This window comes from Macrotis lagotis, chromosome X (assembly GCF_037893015.1).
Source record: "Macrotis lagotis isolate mMagLag1 chromosome X, bilby.v1.9.chrom.fasta, whole genome shotgun sequence".
Taxonomy (NCBI): domain Eukaryota; kingdom Metazoa; phylum Chordata; class Mammalia; order Peramelemorphia; family Peramelidae; genus Macrotis; species Macrotis lagotis.
In genome coordinates, this window is record NC_133666.1 from 171,055,835 (window position 1) to 171,071,383 (window position 15,549).

Sequence of the window (15,549 nt, forward strand, 5' to 3'; positions counted from 1 at the left end):
AAGAAAAAGGCTGTTGGAGTGAACTGAGGTCTCTGATGGCCGATTTTGAGGGTAGTTTATATGGAGTCAGATTGAATGGGATCCAACAAAAAAAGACGCTTATAGCAGTCTGAAAAACAAGAAGGATGTGTACACAGGAAAGGATTCACCTTGGGAACAAAGTATTCTTAGACACAGAGGAAAAGTTAACATAGAGAAAAATTTTTAAATGGAGAAAACAACTTGAACATGAGAGATGCATAAGGGAGGGAGATAGATTTTGAAGAATATGAAAAGAGTTTACTGTAAGATATTGCAGCTAGCACTGAGGTCTCATTTGAGGTAAGAAGTCTTGAAATTATATTAAATGAAGAACAGTTTGGAAAATTGAGCTATTTAGCCTGAAGAAAAGACATTAAGTGGGACAGGATAGCTGTTCTCAATTATTTGAATAACTATTGAAAGAGGCATTATTCTGCATTATTTCAGAGGCTAGAATAGGATCAACAGGTGGAAGCCACAGGCAGATGACTTCAGTTCTGTATTGGACCAATACAGTTTCTAGTAATTGGCAAAACTATAAAAAAATGGAACAAATTAGGGAATAGCTAGGTGGTTCAGTGGATAAAGCACAGACCCTGGAGTCAGGGGTTCAAATCTGAGATCAAATTTGACCTCAGAACCACAATAATTACTTAGCTATGTGATCTTGGGCAAGTCACTTAACCCCACTGCTTGCAAAAAAAAAAAAATGGAACAAACTGGAAGAAGTCTCCTCTATGAACAAAGTGATTATTCTAAATTGCGTGGGAATGTTAGATAATATTTTAAAATGATGGTAATAATAACTTTTATATGGTGCTTTATAGTTTGCAAAATGCTTTACATACATTATTACCTTGTTATGGGACAGCTTAAACACTTTTGCACAACTATTTTGCTTAAATCAAGTTTCTTTGCAATATCTATTGACTAACCTCCAGGTGGGCAGCTAGGTGGCACAGTGAATAGAGTGCTAGGATGATTCTGGAAGACCTGAGTTCACTTGGCCTCGGACACTAACTGTATGGCACTGGGTAAGTCACTCTGCTTCCTCAATTGTAAGATGAGGTTAATAACAGAGCTTATCTGCCAGGATTGTTGTAAGGATCAAATAGATAGCTGTAAAATGCACATTGCTTTCACACGGTAGGTACTTAGTGCAAACTTATTTCTAGGATATCCCTCCTCCCTGCTTCCTTCTATAGTGAACAGTATAATAAGTTTCTCCTTTCCCATGGCAGTCTTCAAATATTTAAGGCAGTGGCTGTTCTAAATTTTTCCCACTCCTAGCCAAACATTTTCCTTGTTTCTCATGACATTTTTGCATACCCTTTATCATCCAGTCTCTCCTCTAATTTGTCAATGTCATTATTAAAATATGTCACTCAGAATAAACAATAATCCAGAATCCATCTAACTCCCACAGCATGTGATTGAACTATTACCTTCCTGAAAAAGATAATTAAACTTTTATTACTGTTTTTTTTAATTTATGCTATATTGGTTGCTCATATCGAGACTGTGGTTAACTATGAGGTCTTTCCACAGGACTCAACTTGTGCTGCTGATTTTTAAAAAACTAAGTGCAAGCAAGACTTGATACTCCTGTTAACTTCACTTATTTATTTATTCATTCATCCATTTATTTATTTATTTGTATTTGTGAGGCAATGGAGTTAAGTAACTAGCCCGAGGTCACTAGGTTAATTATTACGTGTCTGAGGTTGGATTTGAATTCAGGTCTGACTGAATCCAAGGCCCATGCTCTATCCAGTGCTCTATTCCACTGTGCCACTTAGCTGCCCTCTCTCTTTAACTTCATTTTATTAGTTCTGGTTAGTTGTTTGAGTTTGTTGAGATCTTTTTGAATTCTGTCTTCCAAGAGTATCAACTACTTTTAGGTTTTGATGAAAGTTCATGGCCTTCATTTTTCCAGGATGAAGTATTTTTATAGGTTGTCCTCAAAAGGCAGCTATTCCACTGCCTGAATTATTTTAAACAATCTTTTTGGAACTCTTTACAATCCAACTTTGACTGAATGATACCTGGAAGAGATCATAGTAATCTAAATTTGAATGAATAAGGTAAATATAGTATAGAAAAAATGGTAGGCTTAAAATCAGAAGACAGCCTAAGTTCAAATTCTGATTCTAAAACTAACTAGCTATGCATTCCTGAGAGGTTCATAATCTATCTTAGTTTTAGATTCAGTATTTTTAAAATAGGGATTATAGGGCAGCTAGGTGGCGCAGTGGATAGAGCACTGGCCCTGGAGTCAGGAGGACCTGAGTTCAAATGGATTGACTCAGACACTTAATAATTACCTAGCTGTGCGGCTTTGGGCAAGCCACTTAACCCCATTGCCTTGAAAAAAAAAAATCTAAAAAAAAAGGGGATTGTACCTCATAGGATAGCTTGGAGAAAAGCCTTTTGCATCCCTACTACGTGAGTTATTATATTATATACAGAAGTTTGGCACAAGGAAAAATTGCCACTTGTGGTTCTGATTCTAAATTCTTTTCTGATAATACCCAACATCTAGGATTAAAACCTTTTGCAGTCACCTTTTTTTTTTTGTTGTTATCAATACACAGGGCTGAAGTCTTCTGAGACATCAACAATTATGGATTCCCTTCCTGGGCTAATTCTGATGTACATCTTATAAACTACCATCCACTACAATCATTTGCATGATTATGTTGATATCTTCTGTACATATATTGCATATATTGGTTTGTGAAAAATATAAGAAGTCTTGTTTTCCACAAAGACTAAAACTTAAGATTGAAAAAACCAAAATTTAAAAAAAGGAATGGATTCTAACGGGGGAGGAATAGAGGACAGAGAAAGAAAATGTTTTTCATTCAAAGAATAGGATTACAAAATTACAAACAGTATTTCTGACAGCTAGAAGTAGGTGATATCAGTCAGGGTGGGAGGGTGAGGTCTGGGGAATTGGGCAAATTGGATTCAACCAGAGCTAATATAAGACATTTGTATGTGCCAATGAGCAGTTTGAAAACTGTTCCCCTTGTATAGTATTGTCCAGTTGAGGCCTTAAGTTTTCTCTACTACATGTTACTACTACTCTGTGACCACAAAATAAGAACCTTTGCGCTTCAGAAGACGACTATTCTGGCATTTAAAAATGCAAATTTTCTTAGCCTCATCTCACAGATTTACATTTCCTCTATCCCTGCACTCCATTCTATGAATAAACTTCCCCTTCTTTGAATCTTTCACCTTGCAGATTAGCCCAAACATTAAACACTAGTGGAAGTTTGGCTTCCTTCCAAAGATCCCATTGATCTCTTCCCTATAATATGATTAATCCCCTAGGGCCTAGAATCAGAAAGACTTTCTGAGTTTGAATTTAGCCTCACACACTTTCTAGCTATGTGACTCTGGGAAAGTCACTTAACCCTATTTACTTCAGTTTTCTCATCTGTAAAATGAGCTGGAGAAGAAAATGACAAACTATTTGGCAAACTATCTTTGCCAAGAAAACTCCAAATGGGGTCACAAAGTGTTGGAAACAACTGAAAACAACTAAACAATAACAAAAAAAAACTTTTATTGAACTTCAGAATACCTTTCAACTTTCTTTTATAACTTTATCGCACAATTAAAGATTTTCCTCTCCACTCTAACTCTTGTTATTCTCTTTAGTCACTAAGTGATGATAATCAATTTGTGCTGATGATGGTAACATTAGGCACCCATGATTTCTAGCTTCACCCCATCTCAGTTGCCACACACTTCAAGATCCTGAACTTTAATTAAAGTTCCTTCTCTGATCATTATCTCTTCTACCTCTTCTACCTCTTCCAGTAGCTCTTTCCTGAATCTGTTCTCTGTCCTCTTCACAGCATTTGTCCAAAACCCTTCTGAATTTATTTCTCATTTGTCAGGCCTCTATTCAGCTGTTTCCATAAAGCATTGCCTTCTATTCTAGAATTCCTTGCTCCAGTGTCCTTCATCTCTTCCTGGCTTATTAATATCCAAAGCTAGCTCACTCTTTCCATCTTTTCCTGAGTCACTACGAAAGAAATTAAGAAACCTCTTTCTTGATTAGGTCCATTAGAAATTCACTTTTAAAGATAAACATAAGAATGATAACAGCTAAATTTATATGATGTTTCAAAGTTTACGAAACTATATATTTATATATATATATATATATATATATATATATATATGTATATATCTGTTATTTCATTTGATCCTCACAACAATCCTTTAGAAGAAATACTCTTACCTAATTTTTAAGAGAAGCAAACTGAGGTTCAGAGGACCTTTCTAAAGTAACACAGGAAAAAGTGTCTGAGACAAGAGTTTTCCTGAATCCCAAGTTGGCCTTTTGTCCACTATACACACTCTCTCAGAACTGCTATGTGCTATTTTTATTCCTCTCACATCAACTCTACTCATTCTTACAATAGCTATTCCCAATTTTTTCCTCTAGCCTTCTACTCTACTCTATGACCTTAGTGACTAAGTGACTTGATCCTGAGTTCCCTCATCTCACCATCTTCATCCTGGACAACCTTCTCTATTTTCTTTCCCTTTGGTATATGGTCTTAGGGGAGAAGGTGGACCAGTTCAATCTCAAACTGTACTTTGTTCCAATTTCCATTGAATTGTGTTCTTTTGACCTATTAACACCTCAAAGTCCTTCTTCCTCCTTACACCCTTACATCCCACCAATTTCTCCTAGTCCCTTTTCTCCAGGATAATCTATTTTAAAAATAAAACATCTTTTCAACCCAAATTATTATTGTCAAATTATTACTCTATATTATATTTTCCTCCATTTAACTAAACTAGTAGAAAGAGTTGCCTATACAAATGAGGGTTTGACTTCCCCTCTTATTCACTTTCAAATTCTTACAATTTGGCTTCCCAATTAACCACATAATTGATACTAACCTCTTCAAGTTTTCCAATGATTTTATTAATTCCAATTCCAGTGGCCTTTTCTAAGGCCTACCCTTGACTATTCTTCAGAATTTGACATTTCTGATCAATTTCCTTTTTTTTAAAAACACTCTCTTTGGTCTTCTGTAACCCTGATTCTTCCTGGAACTTCTTCAAATATTCTGATTCTGGTCTTAGTTGGTCTTCCTTCCCTTGATTTCTAAGTCTTGATATCTTGTGTCATGGATTTATCCTTTATAGTTAATTCTTCAAATCAATACCTTAATCTCTTGGAATTGTATTTCTGAGTTCCTGAGGAAAATCATCACTTGGTCCTACCAAGACCTCAGGACCTCAAATCAACAGATTCAGAACTGAACTTAGCATCTTTCCCTTAAAACCTACCCATCTTCTCAATCTCCTTTTATGTAGACGTGCCACTATCCTTCTAGTTAGACAAGATTAAAACATTAGATTCATATTTTATTCCTTCCCCTTTATCTTTTACATTCAACAAGTAGACAAGTGTTATTTCTTTTATCTCCATAATATTTCTAACAACCATCTCCTTTACTCATATTCATTCTTTTTTTTTTAAGTTTTTAGTTTTTTTCTTTTGCAACGCAATGGGCTTAAGTGGCTTGCCTAAGGCCACACAGTAATTATTGTCTGAGGCTGCATTTTAACTCAGGTACTCCTGACTCCAGGGCCCTGCTCTTTCCACTACACCACCTAGCTGCCCCCTCATATTCATTCTTATCACCTTATTTAGGGTCTTTCACTATGAATTATTGTAATAGGTTCCTAGCTGACTTTCCTGCTCTGGTTTCCTCCCTTCTCTAAGCTTTTCCTCATATAGTTACTCAATCTTTCTATTACCTAGATCTATGCAATTTACCTTTTCAAAAAGTAATCTGAGCCTACCATTTAAAATTATTCCCAGCCTAGTTTCAACCTACTATCCCTGCAATCTACTTTTTTTTTTTGCAAGGCAATGAGGTTAAGTGGATTGCCCAAGGCCACACAGCTAGGTAATTATTAAGTGTCTCAGGCTGGATTTGAACTCAGGTACTCCTGACTCCAGGACTAGTGATCTATCCACTGCACCACCTAGCTGCCCCACAATCTACTTTTTTAATAAACTGGGCTACTACTTATTTTACATCTTGCTTGCTATATACTAGCTGCTACATACCTGCATATACATTCTATATCTAGAGTATAATACAATAGATGTGATACATATAGAAATATTTCTATTCTTTTAAGATCCAGCATCAAGGCCTCCATTAAGTTTTAGACTGATATTTTCTTCTGATCTTTCTTTAAATTAACTCACAGAACTATGTTTAGATATTGTCCTTTCTCTTATCACATTCTACCACATATGGTAATTATTTGTGCGTGCGTGTGTGTATATATATATATAATACCATAAGCTCCTTGAGAAAGGGGGCTATTTTAAATTTTTGGATTCTCGGGGTATTTAATAAGTGACCATGGGATTGAATTAAATTGGCATTAAATAGGAATTTAGGTCAAGTTCAGACTGAGGGAAAATAGGGACTACTATTTTCAAGTCTGATTATTCCTTGTATTCAAATTTCAGACCTATGTTCTGAACCTGTAACTATTTATCTTTAATAAAAGTTTCCAGTTGTCTTTAAGAAACCTGAAACTGTACTGTCATGCTTATTTACTTTAAGGAAGGGAATTAGAAATAAGGGAAGGGCTATATTCCTAAGGCCTTAATGCCACAAAGGCAAGATCAGAACCTGAGCCTGAGCTATTAGTCAGGTACTGTGCCAACACATACAATTTAGGTTATTTTCCTTTTAGGTCACACATATCACAGGTCTAGAGCTAAAAAAGACCAGAAAGGCTATGGAGTCTAACCCCCTCATTTTATCAGATGAGGAACCTGAGGCCCCAAGGAGGTGACTGACCCAAGATTATACAAGTAATAATAGTCAGCCTTCAGAGACACTGCTCTTTCCCCAATGCCATGGTATCTTTCTTACATACTTGTATTACCTTACTCTTGTCCACACTGAAGTTCATCTGCCACTTTTCTGTCTACTCACAAAGCTTTGATAGCTCTCCCTGCTGTTTTCCTAGTATATTCACCATTTTCATTATCTGAAAGAGTCAAGTATCATCTGTGATCTTAGAAATTTCAACATGTATTCCATTTTCCAGCACATTTGTGAAAATGGTTAAGTACTGCTTCCTGGGGGACTCCCAACTGTTAAATGAATATTTTTTTTGGAAAGAAATAATTATCCTTATGTTATGTTTCCCATAGTTAAGTTCTCTGAACATAGATCATATCCTATGGTCCCTACAGTAAGTTAGGGCTTTCTCCCCACAATCACCTTTGGTATCATGTTTTTTGTAGTACATTCTTAAACTTTATCAATATCATGGAGAGAAATCACATTCTGAGACAACATATCCTGTAGTATCCCTAAATCAGTAAAAAGATCACAAGGGTCTCAGACTACTGAGTTAGGAGATTATACTGTATTCCAACTTTTGCCCATATTATCAATCCCATCTTTAACATTGCTCAAAATTGGTCATATAGATTTTGCTTTTAGTTTTGTAGAGATCAAAAGATTAATTACTCTCCACTTACCTATTCCAAGTTTGGGTAGCTCTAATTCTTTGTAAGTTTGTGACTCTACTAACTTCTTACTACTGAAACTAATTCTGTCTTCTGGAGTAAAAAAATCAAATCCAATCTCCTTTCCAGAAGCCAGGTCTTCAAAGTACTTGAAAAGAGTTATCACTGTCTTCTCTGTCTTTCTTTCTCTTCCCCAGTTCCTTCATTTCATTCTCATATGGAAGAGCTTCAAGTGCCCTTAGCATTCTGGTTGTCCCCCTGTTTGTTGCTATCCCTTCCAAATGTGGTACCCAGAATAGTAGAGAACACTCCAGATGTAGTTTGACAAGGCCAGAGTACAAAAGGACTATTACCTCCCTAGATCTGGATGTACCACCTTTTATGAATTTAGTCTAAGATACATTAACCTCTTTCTGCTGCCACTATAGTGCTGATTCATATAGAGTTTACAATACATTAAACTGCCCAGGTGTTTTTCACATGAATATCCAGTGTTTGATCTTTAAAAAATATAAATTCAGGACTTTACATTCATCCCTACTAAGTTTAATTTTAATATCTTCACTATCCCAATCTCTTTGTATCTCAATTTAATTCAATTTATTTAACTATCTCTATCAATTTCATGTCATCTGAAGTTGTTTATAAATATGCTGGCATACAAGTCAATGATGAGGAACAGGGACAGAGGCAGATCCTTGGGGTAGGGAACTGTAATACGAATCACTGTTCAGAAAGACATCAATCTCCTGAATATATATATATATACACACACACATATATATATATACACACAAACACACACATATATACACACACATACACACACACACACACATAGAAATATATTCTTTGAGTCCACTTAATAAACTTATTCTGAATCCACCTAACTGAACTATCATCTAGTATACATCTCTCCATCTTGTCCACAAGGATATCATGAGAGAATGAGTCAAATGCCTTGCTGAAGTCCACATCTACTCTGTCCACTGCATTCCCCTGATCAACTAGTATAGTAACCCTATCAAAAAAGGAAATGGGTTTAGTATGGCATCCCTAGTTCTTAATGAACCCATGCAGGTTGATCATCTGTTCCCTAAGAGTTGAAAAATTGTCTTTTTAGTATCTTGTTTTAGAATTTTTCCTAAATTAATACCAAATACTCTGGCTGATGATTTGAAGTATCCATCTTCTTTCAGTTTTCACACATCAGGACAATATTTGCATGTCTCCATTCCCCTGGCAGCCTCTTACTCCCACCCACACTCCCCAATCCTCCCTTTCTGTGTTCTTTCAGAATCACTGAGACGACTTTGGGAGGACTTCTGCAAGTTATTTCAGTCCCTGAGATTCATTTTCAGTAGTCATCTATGTGGACTATGGGGTAGTGCTGGTGAGATTCTCTGAACCTTGGCTTCCGTGTCTATAAAACTACTAACATCTATGAAAAAGGGTAAAAACATCACTTGTACAAAAATATTCATAGCAGCCCTGTTTGTGGTGGCAAAGAATTGGAAATCAAGTAAATGTCCTTCAATTGGGGAATGGCTTAGCAAACTGTGGTATATGTATGCCATGGAACACTATTAAGGGTAAAAATATCACTTGTACAAAAATATTCATAGCAGCTCTGTTTGTGGTGGCAAAGAATTGGAAATCAAGTAAATGTCCTTCAATTGGGGAATGGCTTAGCAAACTGGTATATGTATGCCATGGAACACTATTGTTCTATTAGAAACCAGGAGGGATGGGATTTCAGGGAAGTCTGGAGGGATTTGCATGAACTGATGCTGAGTGAGATGAGCAGAAGCAGAAAAACACTGTACACCCTAACAGCAACATGGGGGTGATGTTCAACCTTGATGGACTCGCTCATTCCATCAGTGCAACAATCAGGGAAAATTTTGGGCTGTCTGCAATGGAGAATGCCATCTGTATCCAAATAAAGAATCGTGGAGTTTGAACAAAGTTCAAGGACTATTCCCTTTAATTTAGAAAAAAAACAGATCTTATTGTCTGATCTTGTTATCTCTAAGACATTTTGTTTCTTCCTTAAGGATATGATTTCTCTCTCATCACACTCAATTTGGATGAATGTACAACATGGAAACAAAGTAAAGACTGACAGATTGCTTTCTGTAAGAGGGTGGGGGGAGGGAAGTAAGACTGGGGGGAAAAATTGTAAAACTCAAATAAAATCTTTAATAAAAAAATAAAAAATAAACAAAGAAATAAATAAACTGAGTGTTTTTGTAAAAAAAAAAAAACCAAACTACTAACATCTAAAACAACTTACCTCATATAGAGTTGTTATAAAGACCAAATGAGACAACATTTGTAAAAATGTTTTGAGAGCTGCAAAATACTATGTAAATGTACAGTAGTATTCTATTATTATTATTATTATTGTTTCTAAAATATATTACATTAGGAAAGGGGAAAGAATGAGAATAATAGAGTGAGGCTAAAAGATAAAGACAGAAATGGTAGGGAGTGAGGAAGGGGAGAATTTGGCTATTCTTCACTGAAACTGAGGTTATTTGCTGAGCAAAAGAGAAAATGTGGCATAAAGGAGAGAACTGCCTTCAGAGTGAGGAAGAACGAAGGTCAAGTCCACCTCTGACAAACATACTAACTGCTGACATTCAACCTCTCAATGCCCAAAGCAGAGTAGTTATGGATTTGTATTGATATAGAAATTTTCCTCTCTAGGTCACTTACTAAACAATGAAATCACAGGTACAAAAAAAAGCTATTGTCTTAGTTAAGGATTGATCAATGCTATTGGGTCTCTGAGAACTAATACTGAAACAACACACTTATTGATTGCTAGTTTACAACATGACTCTGAATATGGCTTTGAATACAACTTATTTATGATATTTAGGAACAGTTCTCTCCTTGTTGAAGAAAATATAAACAATATATACAAAAAAAATCCACTTATTTTTCCCACAAAGAATAATTAATTGTATTTCATAAACTTGCTAACTCAAAACATACCTGCAACATTTCTGCCTAGATGTCTCTTGGCCTTATGTCTATGTTTACCAAATAAGATAGAGAGTAAGAAGGATTATGTAAGATCATATATGTATGCATATTGTGGGGAAAGCAAGCATGCCCACACTGGGGTTCTCACCACTGCCTCGTTCTCTGGAGCAGACTGATTTGACATTGTGTGACGGTTGTCGTGGGTCCAAGAAGGAAACATGAGCTTGGGAGCCCACTGCATACACAGACCACTCATGGCCATAGGCCAGACACACATTCTCACGACAGTATGGCAGCTTGATTGACAGGAGCTGAAAACCAACAGAAAGAGGATGAGCATATGATACAAGGAAATGGCAGGCAATCCCTATCCCTAATACCTTCAAAGACCAAGATGATCAATAGGTAAAAATATAAACCATCAATAAAATAAACCTGTAAAAACTCTTTCTTGTGTATAATAGAGAAGAAATCCTCAGAGATGTCAGAAGAAAAAGTGTGTGATTAATTAAATAGTTGAATGTTGGTGAGAATAAGGCTGGAAAGAAGATAAACCTTAAAACCAAAGAATCAGAGGATAGTTTAGAGGAAACTGCTTTCCTACTTAAACAGAGTCACCTTTCTCTTCATAATGGGATAATGTAGCACTCATTACCTTTACCAAATCATTACATTCAACAGAACTGTTAGGATAGGTTAGACTACAGAAAGCAAACCAAAAGGGCAGTGTATAGGTGGGAGCATATTTTAATCCATTTTACCCTCCAATAATAAATTCACTGGAATTTTATCAGATTCATTCATTCATCTACATGACAAATTTTTACTGAGAAGGGGTATGTGAAGCATTGTGTTAGCATCTTTTTTTTTTGGCAAGGCAATGGGGTTAAATGACTTGCTCAAGTTCACGCAGGTAATTGTTAAGTGTCTCAGGCTGTCTTGACTCCAGGACAGGTGCTCTACCCACTGTGCCACCTAGTTGCCCTGCTATGTTAGCCTCTTGAAGAACAAAATCTTTCTATGAGAAAAAGGGCTTTCAGAAATATTTACAACACAGATCTTGCAAGCAGCAAAGAATGTCTGATTATGGGCTTATGGGGAAAACACTTTCAAATATAAGTGAACTGGATTTAATACATTCTAGAAAAATTGCATGTAAACTGATTTCATCTTCCCATTGTCTTTTATGATCATTTCAGAAATGAAAAATCTTTATTCATGATTTCACTTGCCAATGGCTAAAAATTTTATTTGGCTTCAACGCCTTAATCAAGTAGTTAAATTATGGTTAGTATAAGGTATTTATAAACACTTAAATAGGCTAAGGTGACTATTTAAAAGGAAACAGCAATGAAACTTTTTGTAATGTTATCTTCTTTTTTTACAGCATTTTTTATTAAAGATTTTTATTTGAGTTTTACAATTTTTCTCCCAATCTTACTTCCCTCCCCCACTCTCCACAGAAACCAATCTGTCAATCTTTTTGTTTCCATGTTGTACTTTGATCCAAATTGAGTGTGATGAAAGAGAAACCACATCCTTAAGAAAGAAACAAAAAGTATAAGAGATAACAAGATCAGACAATAAGATATCTGTTGTTTTTTTTTCTAAATTAAAGGGAATAGTCCTTGAACTTTGTTCAAACTCCATGGCTCTTTATCTGGATACAGATGGTATTCTCCAATGCAGACAGCCCCAAATTGTCACTGGTAGTTGCACTGATGGAATGAGCAAGTCCATCAAGGTTGATCATCACCCCCATGTTGCTGTTAGGGTGTACAGTGTTTTTCTGCTTCTGCTCATCTCACTCAGCATCAGTTCATGCAAATCCCTCCAGGCTTCCCTGAAATCCCATCCTTCCTGGTTTCTAATAGAACAATAGTGTTCCATGACATACATATACCACAATTTGTCAAGCCATTCCTCAATTGATGGACATTCACTCAATTTCCAATTCTTTGCCACCACAAACAGGGCTGCTATGAATATTTTTGTACAAGTGATATTTTTACCCTTTTTCATCAGCTCTTCAGGGTATAGACCCAGTAGTGCTATTGCTGGGTCAAAGGGTATGCTCATTTTTGTTGCCCTTTGGGTGTAGTTCCAAATTTCTCTCCAGAAAGGTTGGATGAATTCACAGCTCCACTAATAGTGTCCCAGATTTCCCACAACCTTTCCAACAATAATCATTATCCTTTCTGGTCATATTAGCCAGTCTGAGAGGTGTGAGGTGGTGCCTCAGAGAAGCTTTAATTTGCATTTCTCTAATAATTAATGATTTAGAGCAATCTTTCATATAGCTATGGATTACTTTGATCTCCTCATCTGTAAATTGCCTTTGCATATCCTTTGACCATTTGTCAATTGGGGAATGGCTTTTGGTTTAAAAATATGACTCAGTTCTCTGTATATTTTAGAAATGAGTCCTTTGTCAGGATCATTAGTTGTAAAGATTGTTTCCCAATTTACTACATTTCTTTTGATATTGGTTACAATGGTTTTATCTGTACAAAAGCTTTTTAATATAATCGAAATCATCTAGTTTGTTTTTGGTGATGTTCTCCATCTCTTCCTTAGTCATAAACTGCTCCCCTTTCCATAGATCTGACAGGTAAACTAGTCCTTGATCTTCTAATTTGCTAATAGTATTGTTTTTTTATGTCTAAATCCTGTAACCATTTGGATCTTATCTTGGTAAAGGGTGTGAGGTGTTGGACTAATCTAAGTTTCTTCCATACTAACTTTCAATTTTCCCAGCAGTTTTTATCAAAGAGAGAGAGTTTTTATCCCAATAGCTGGACTCTTTGAGTTTATCAAACAGCAGATTACTATAATCATTTCCTGCTTTTGCTCCTAGTCTATTCCACTGTCCACTACTCTATTTCTTAGCCAATACCAAACAGTTTTGATGACTGATGCTTTATAATATAATTTTAGATCAGTTAGGGCTAAGCCCCCTTCTTTTGCACTTTTTTCCATTAAATTCCTGGAAATTCTTGACTTTGTATTTCTCCATATGAATTTACTTATAACTTTTTTTTAACTCATTAAAGTTAATTTTTTGGAATTTTGATTGGTAGGGCACTAAACAGGTAATTTAGTTTTGGTAGAATTGTCATTTTTATTATATTAGCTCTACCTATCCATGGTCAGTTGATATTTGCCCAGTTATTTAAATCTGATTTAATTTGTGTGAGAAGTGTTTTATAATTGTTTTCAAAAAGTTTCTGAATCTGTCTTGGCAAATAGACTCCCAGGTATTTTATATTGTCTGAGGTTACTTTGAATGGGATTTCTTTTTCTAGCTCTTCCTGCTGTATCTTGATAGAAATATATAGAAAAGTTGAGGATTTATGAGGGTTTATTTTATAACCTCCAACTTGGATAAAATTGCTAATTGTTTCCAGTAGTTTTTTGGATGATTTCTTGGGATTCTCTAGGTAGACCATCATGTCATCTGCAAAGAGTGAGAGTTTTGTCTCTTCCTTTCCAATTCTAATTCCTTCAATTTCTTTTTCTTCTCTAATTGCTGAAGCTAACATTTCTAATATGATATTGAATAGTAGTGGTGATAATGGGCACCCTTGTTTCACCCCTTATCTTACTGGGAATGCCTCTAGCCTCTCCCCATTGAATATAATGCTTGTTGATGGTTTCAGATAGATACTGCTAATTATCTAAGGAACAGTCCATTTATTCCTACACTCTCTAGTGTTTTTAGTAGGAACAGGTGCTATATTTTGTCAAAAGCTTTTTTCAGCATCTATTGATGATCATATAATTTCTGATAGGTTTGTTGTTGATATAATTGAGTATACTAACAGTTTTCCTAATATTGAAGCAACCCTGCATTCCTGGGATAAATCCTACTTGATCATAATGTATTATCCCAGTGATAACTTGTTGTAATCGTTTTGCTGAATGTAATATTATCTTCTAACTGAGCCATTTGAATAACTAGGAGTCTCAAAAAAAGAAGGAAACACTGGATTTTAATGATTTATGAGTTAAATTTCTATAATTTCCTTAAGCTTAGTTGTAGGCAAAAAAAGCACCCAAGTTTTCTATACTTTACATCTCAGAACTGATTAGAAGACAAGGAAAAAGGTTAACTAATTTTCACATAAAGTCACAAAGGAAGTACTGTGATCATACCTTGGATAGTGTATGTTCTGCTTTCCAAAGATGAAAATAGCCATCCAGGGATACTGCTCCAAGCTCCTGGAAGAAAAAGAGAAGCAGGTTAGAGATACCTTTACAACAATTAATATCCTATTGCCATTAAAGGCAGAACTTTGTGGGTGGTGCCTAGAACTATGCAACCATGATTTCTAATTCTGGTCCTTCCACTAACTCATTCCATTAAGATCCTTGCTTCACTCTGGAGTGGCAATTGGGTATAAGAGAAAAAAAAGGGCTGGGCTTAGAGAAGTCAAGAAAAAATAGAACTGAATCATAAATCTGTGACTATGTACAAAGTGCCTTTACCTCTTAGTCTCAGTATTCTTATTTGGAAAATAAGGATAATAATAATAATTATATATCTAATAATATACTATATGTACAATAATATACTAGCACTACCTCTAAGAGTTGGTAGGGTAAAAACATATAAATTTTAAAGTTCTTTAGCAATATGAGTCATAATAATAATAGTTTGGAATGTAAAACATTGGAGACTATGACCCTACTATTATGATCATTACTATGACCCAAAATAAGGCAAGTGATTGCTTTTAGAGTCATAGTAATAATAAAATATTAATGTGAAAATTTGTACTAGAATACACTATATCATGAGTCTATACAAGAGTCTATGTTCACACTAGATAAATAAATAATCAACAAAACAAGTGTGTACTTGTGCATGTACATAAACAAGGCCATATAACACTTGGAAAACAGGTACAAACCAAATATAAAATATCTAGGCCAGAAACTGGGGAAAAAAGAGAGGTACCAATACAAGTCTTATTTGCTGACTTGTCTTC

General features: G+C 35.4%; 1 protein-coding gene across 5 annotated transcripts in view; it reads right to left on the reverse strand.

Moving 5' to 3' along the window:
- The window catches only part of DCAF12 (DDB1 and CUL4 associated factor 12), a 150,358-nt gene that overhangs the window by 22,563 nt on the left and 112,246 nt on the right, over nucleotides 1-15,549 (reverse strand). For all 5 annotated transcript variants that reach the window (XR_012471338.1, XM_074200101.1, XM_074200100.1 and 2 more), the window contains 2 exons: nucleotides 14,714-14,779; nucleotides 10,707-10,869 (listed from right to left, as the gene is read on the reverse strand). Coding sequence is in view for 4 of the 5 variants with exons in the window: in XM_074200101.1 (XP_074056202.1) it covers nucleotides 10,707-10,869; nucleotides 14,714-14,779 (229 nt within the window). In the remaining variant the exon portion in view is untranslated. The remainder of the gene's footprint in view (nucleotides 1-10,706; nucleotides 10,870-14,713; nucleotides 14,780-15,549) is intronic.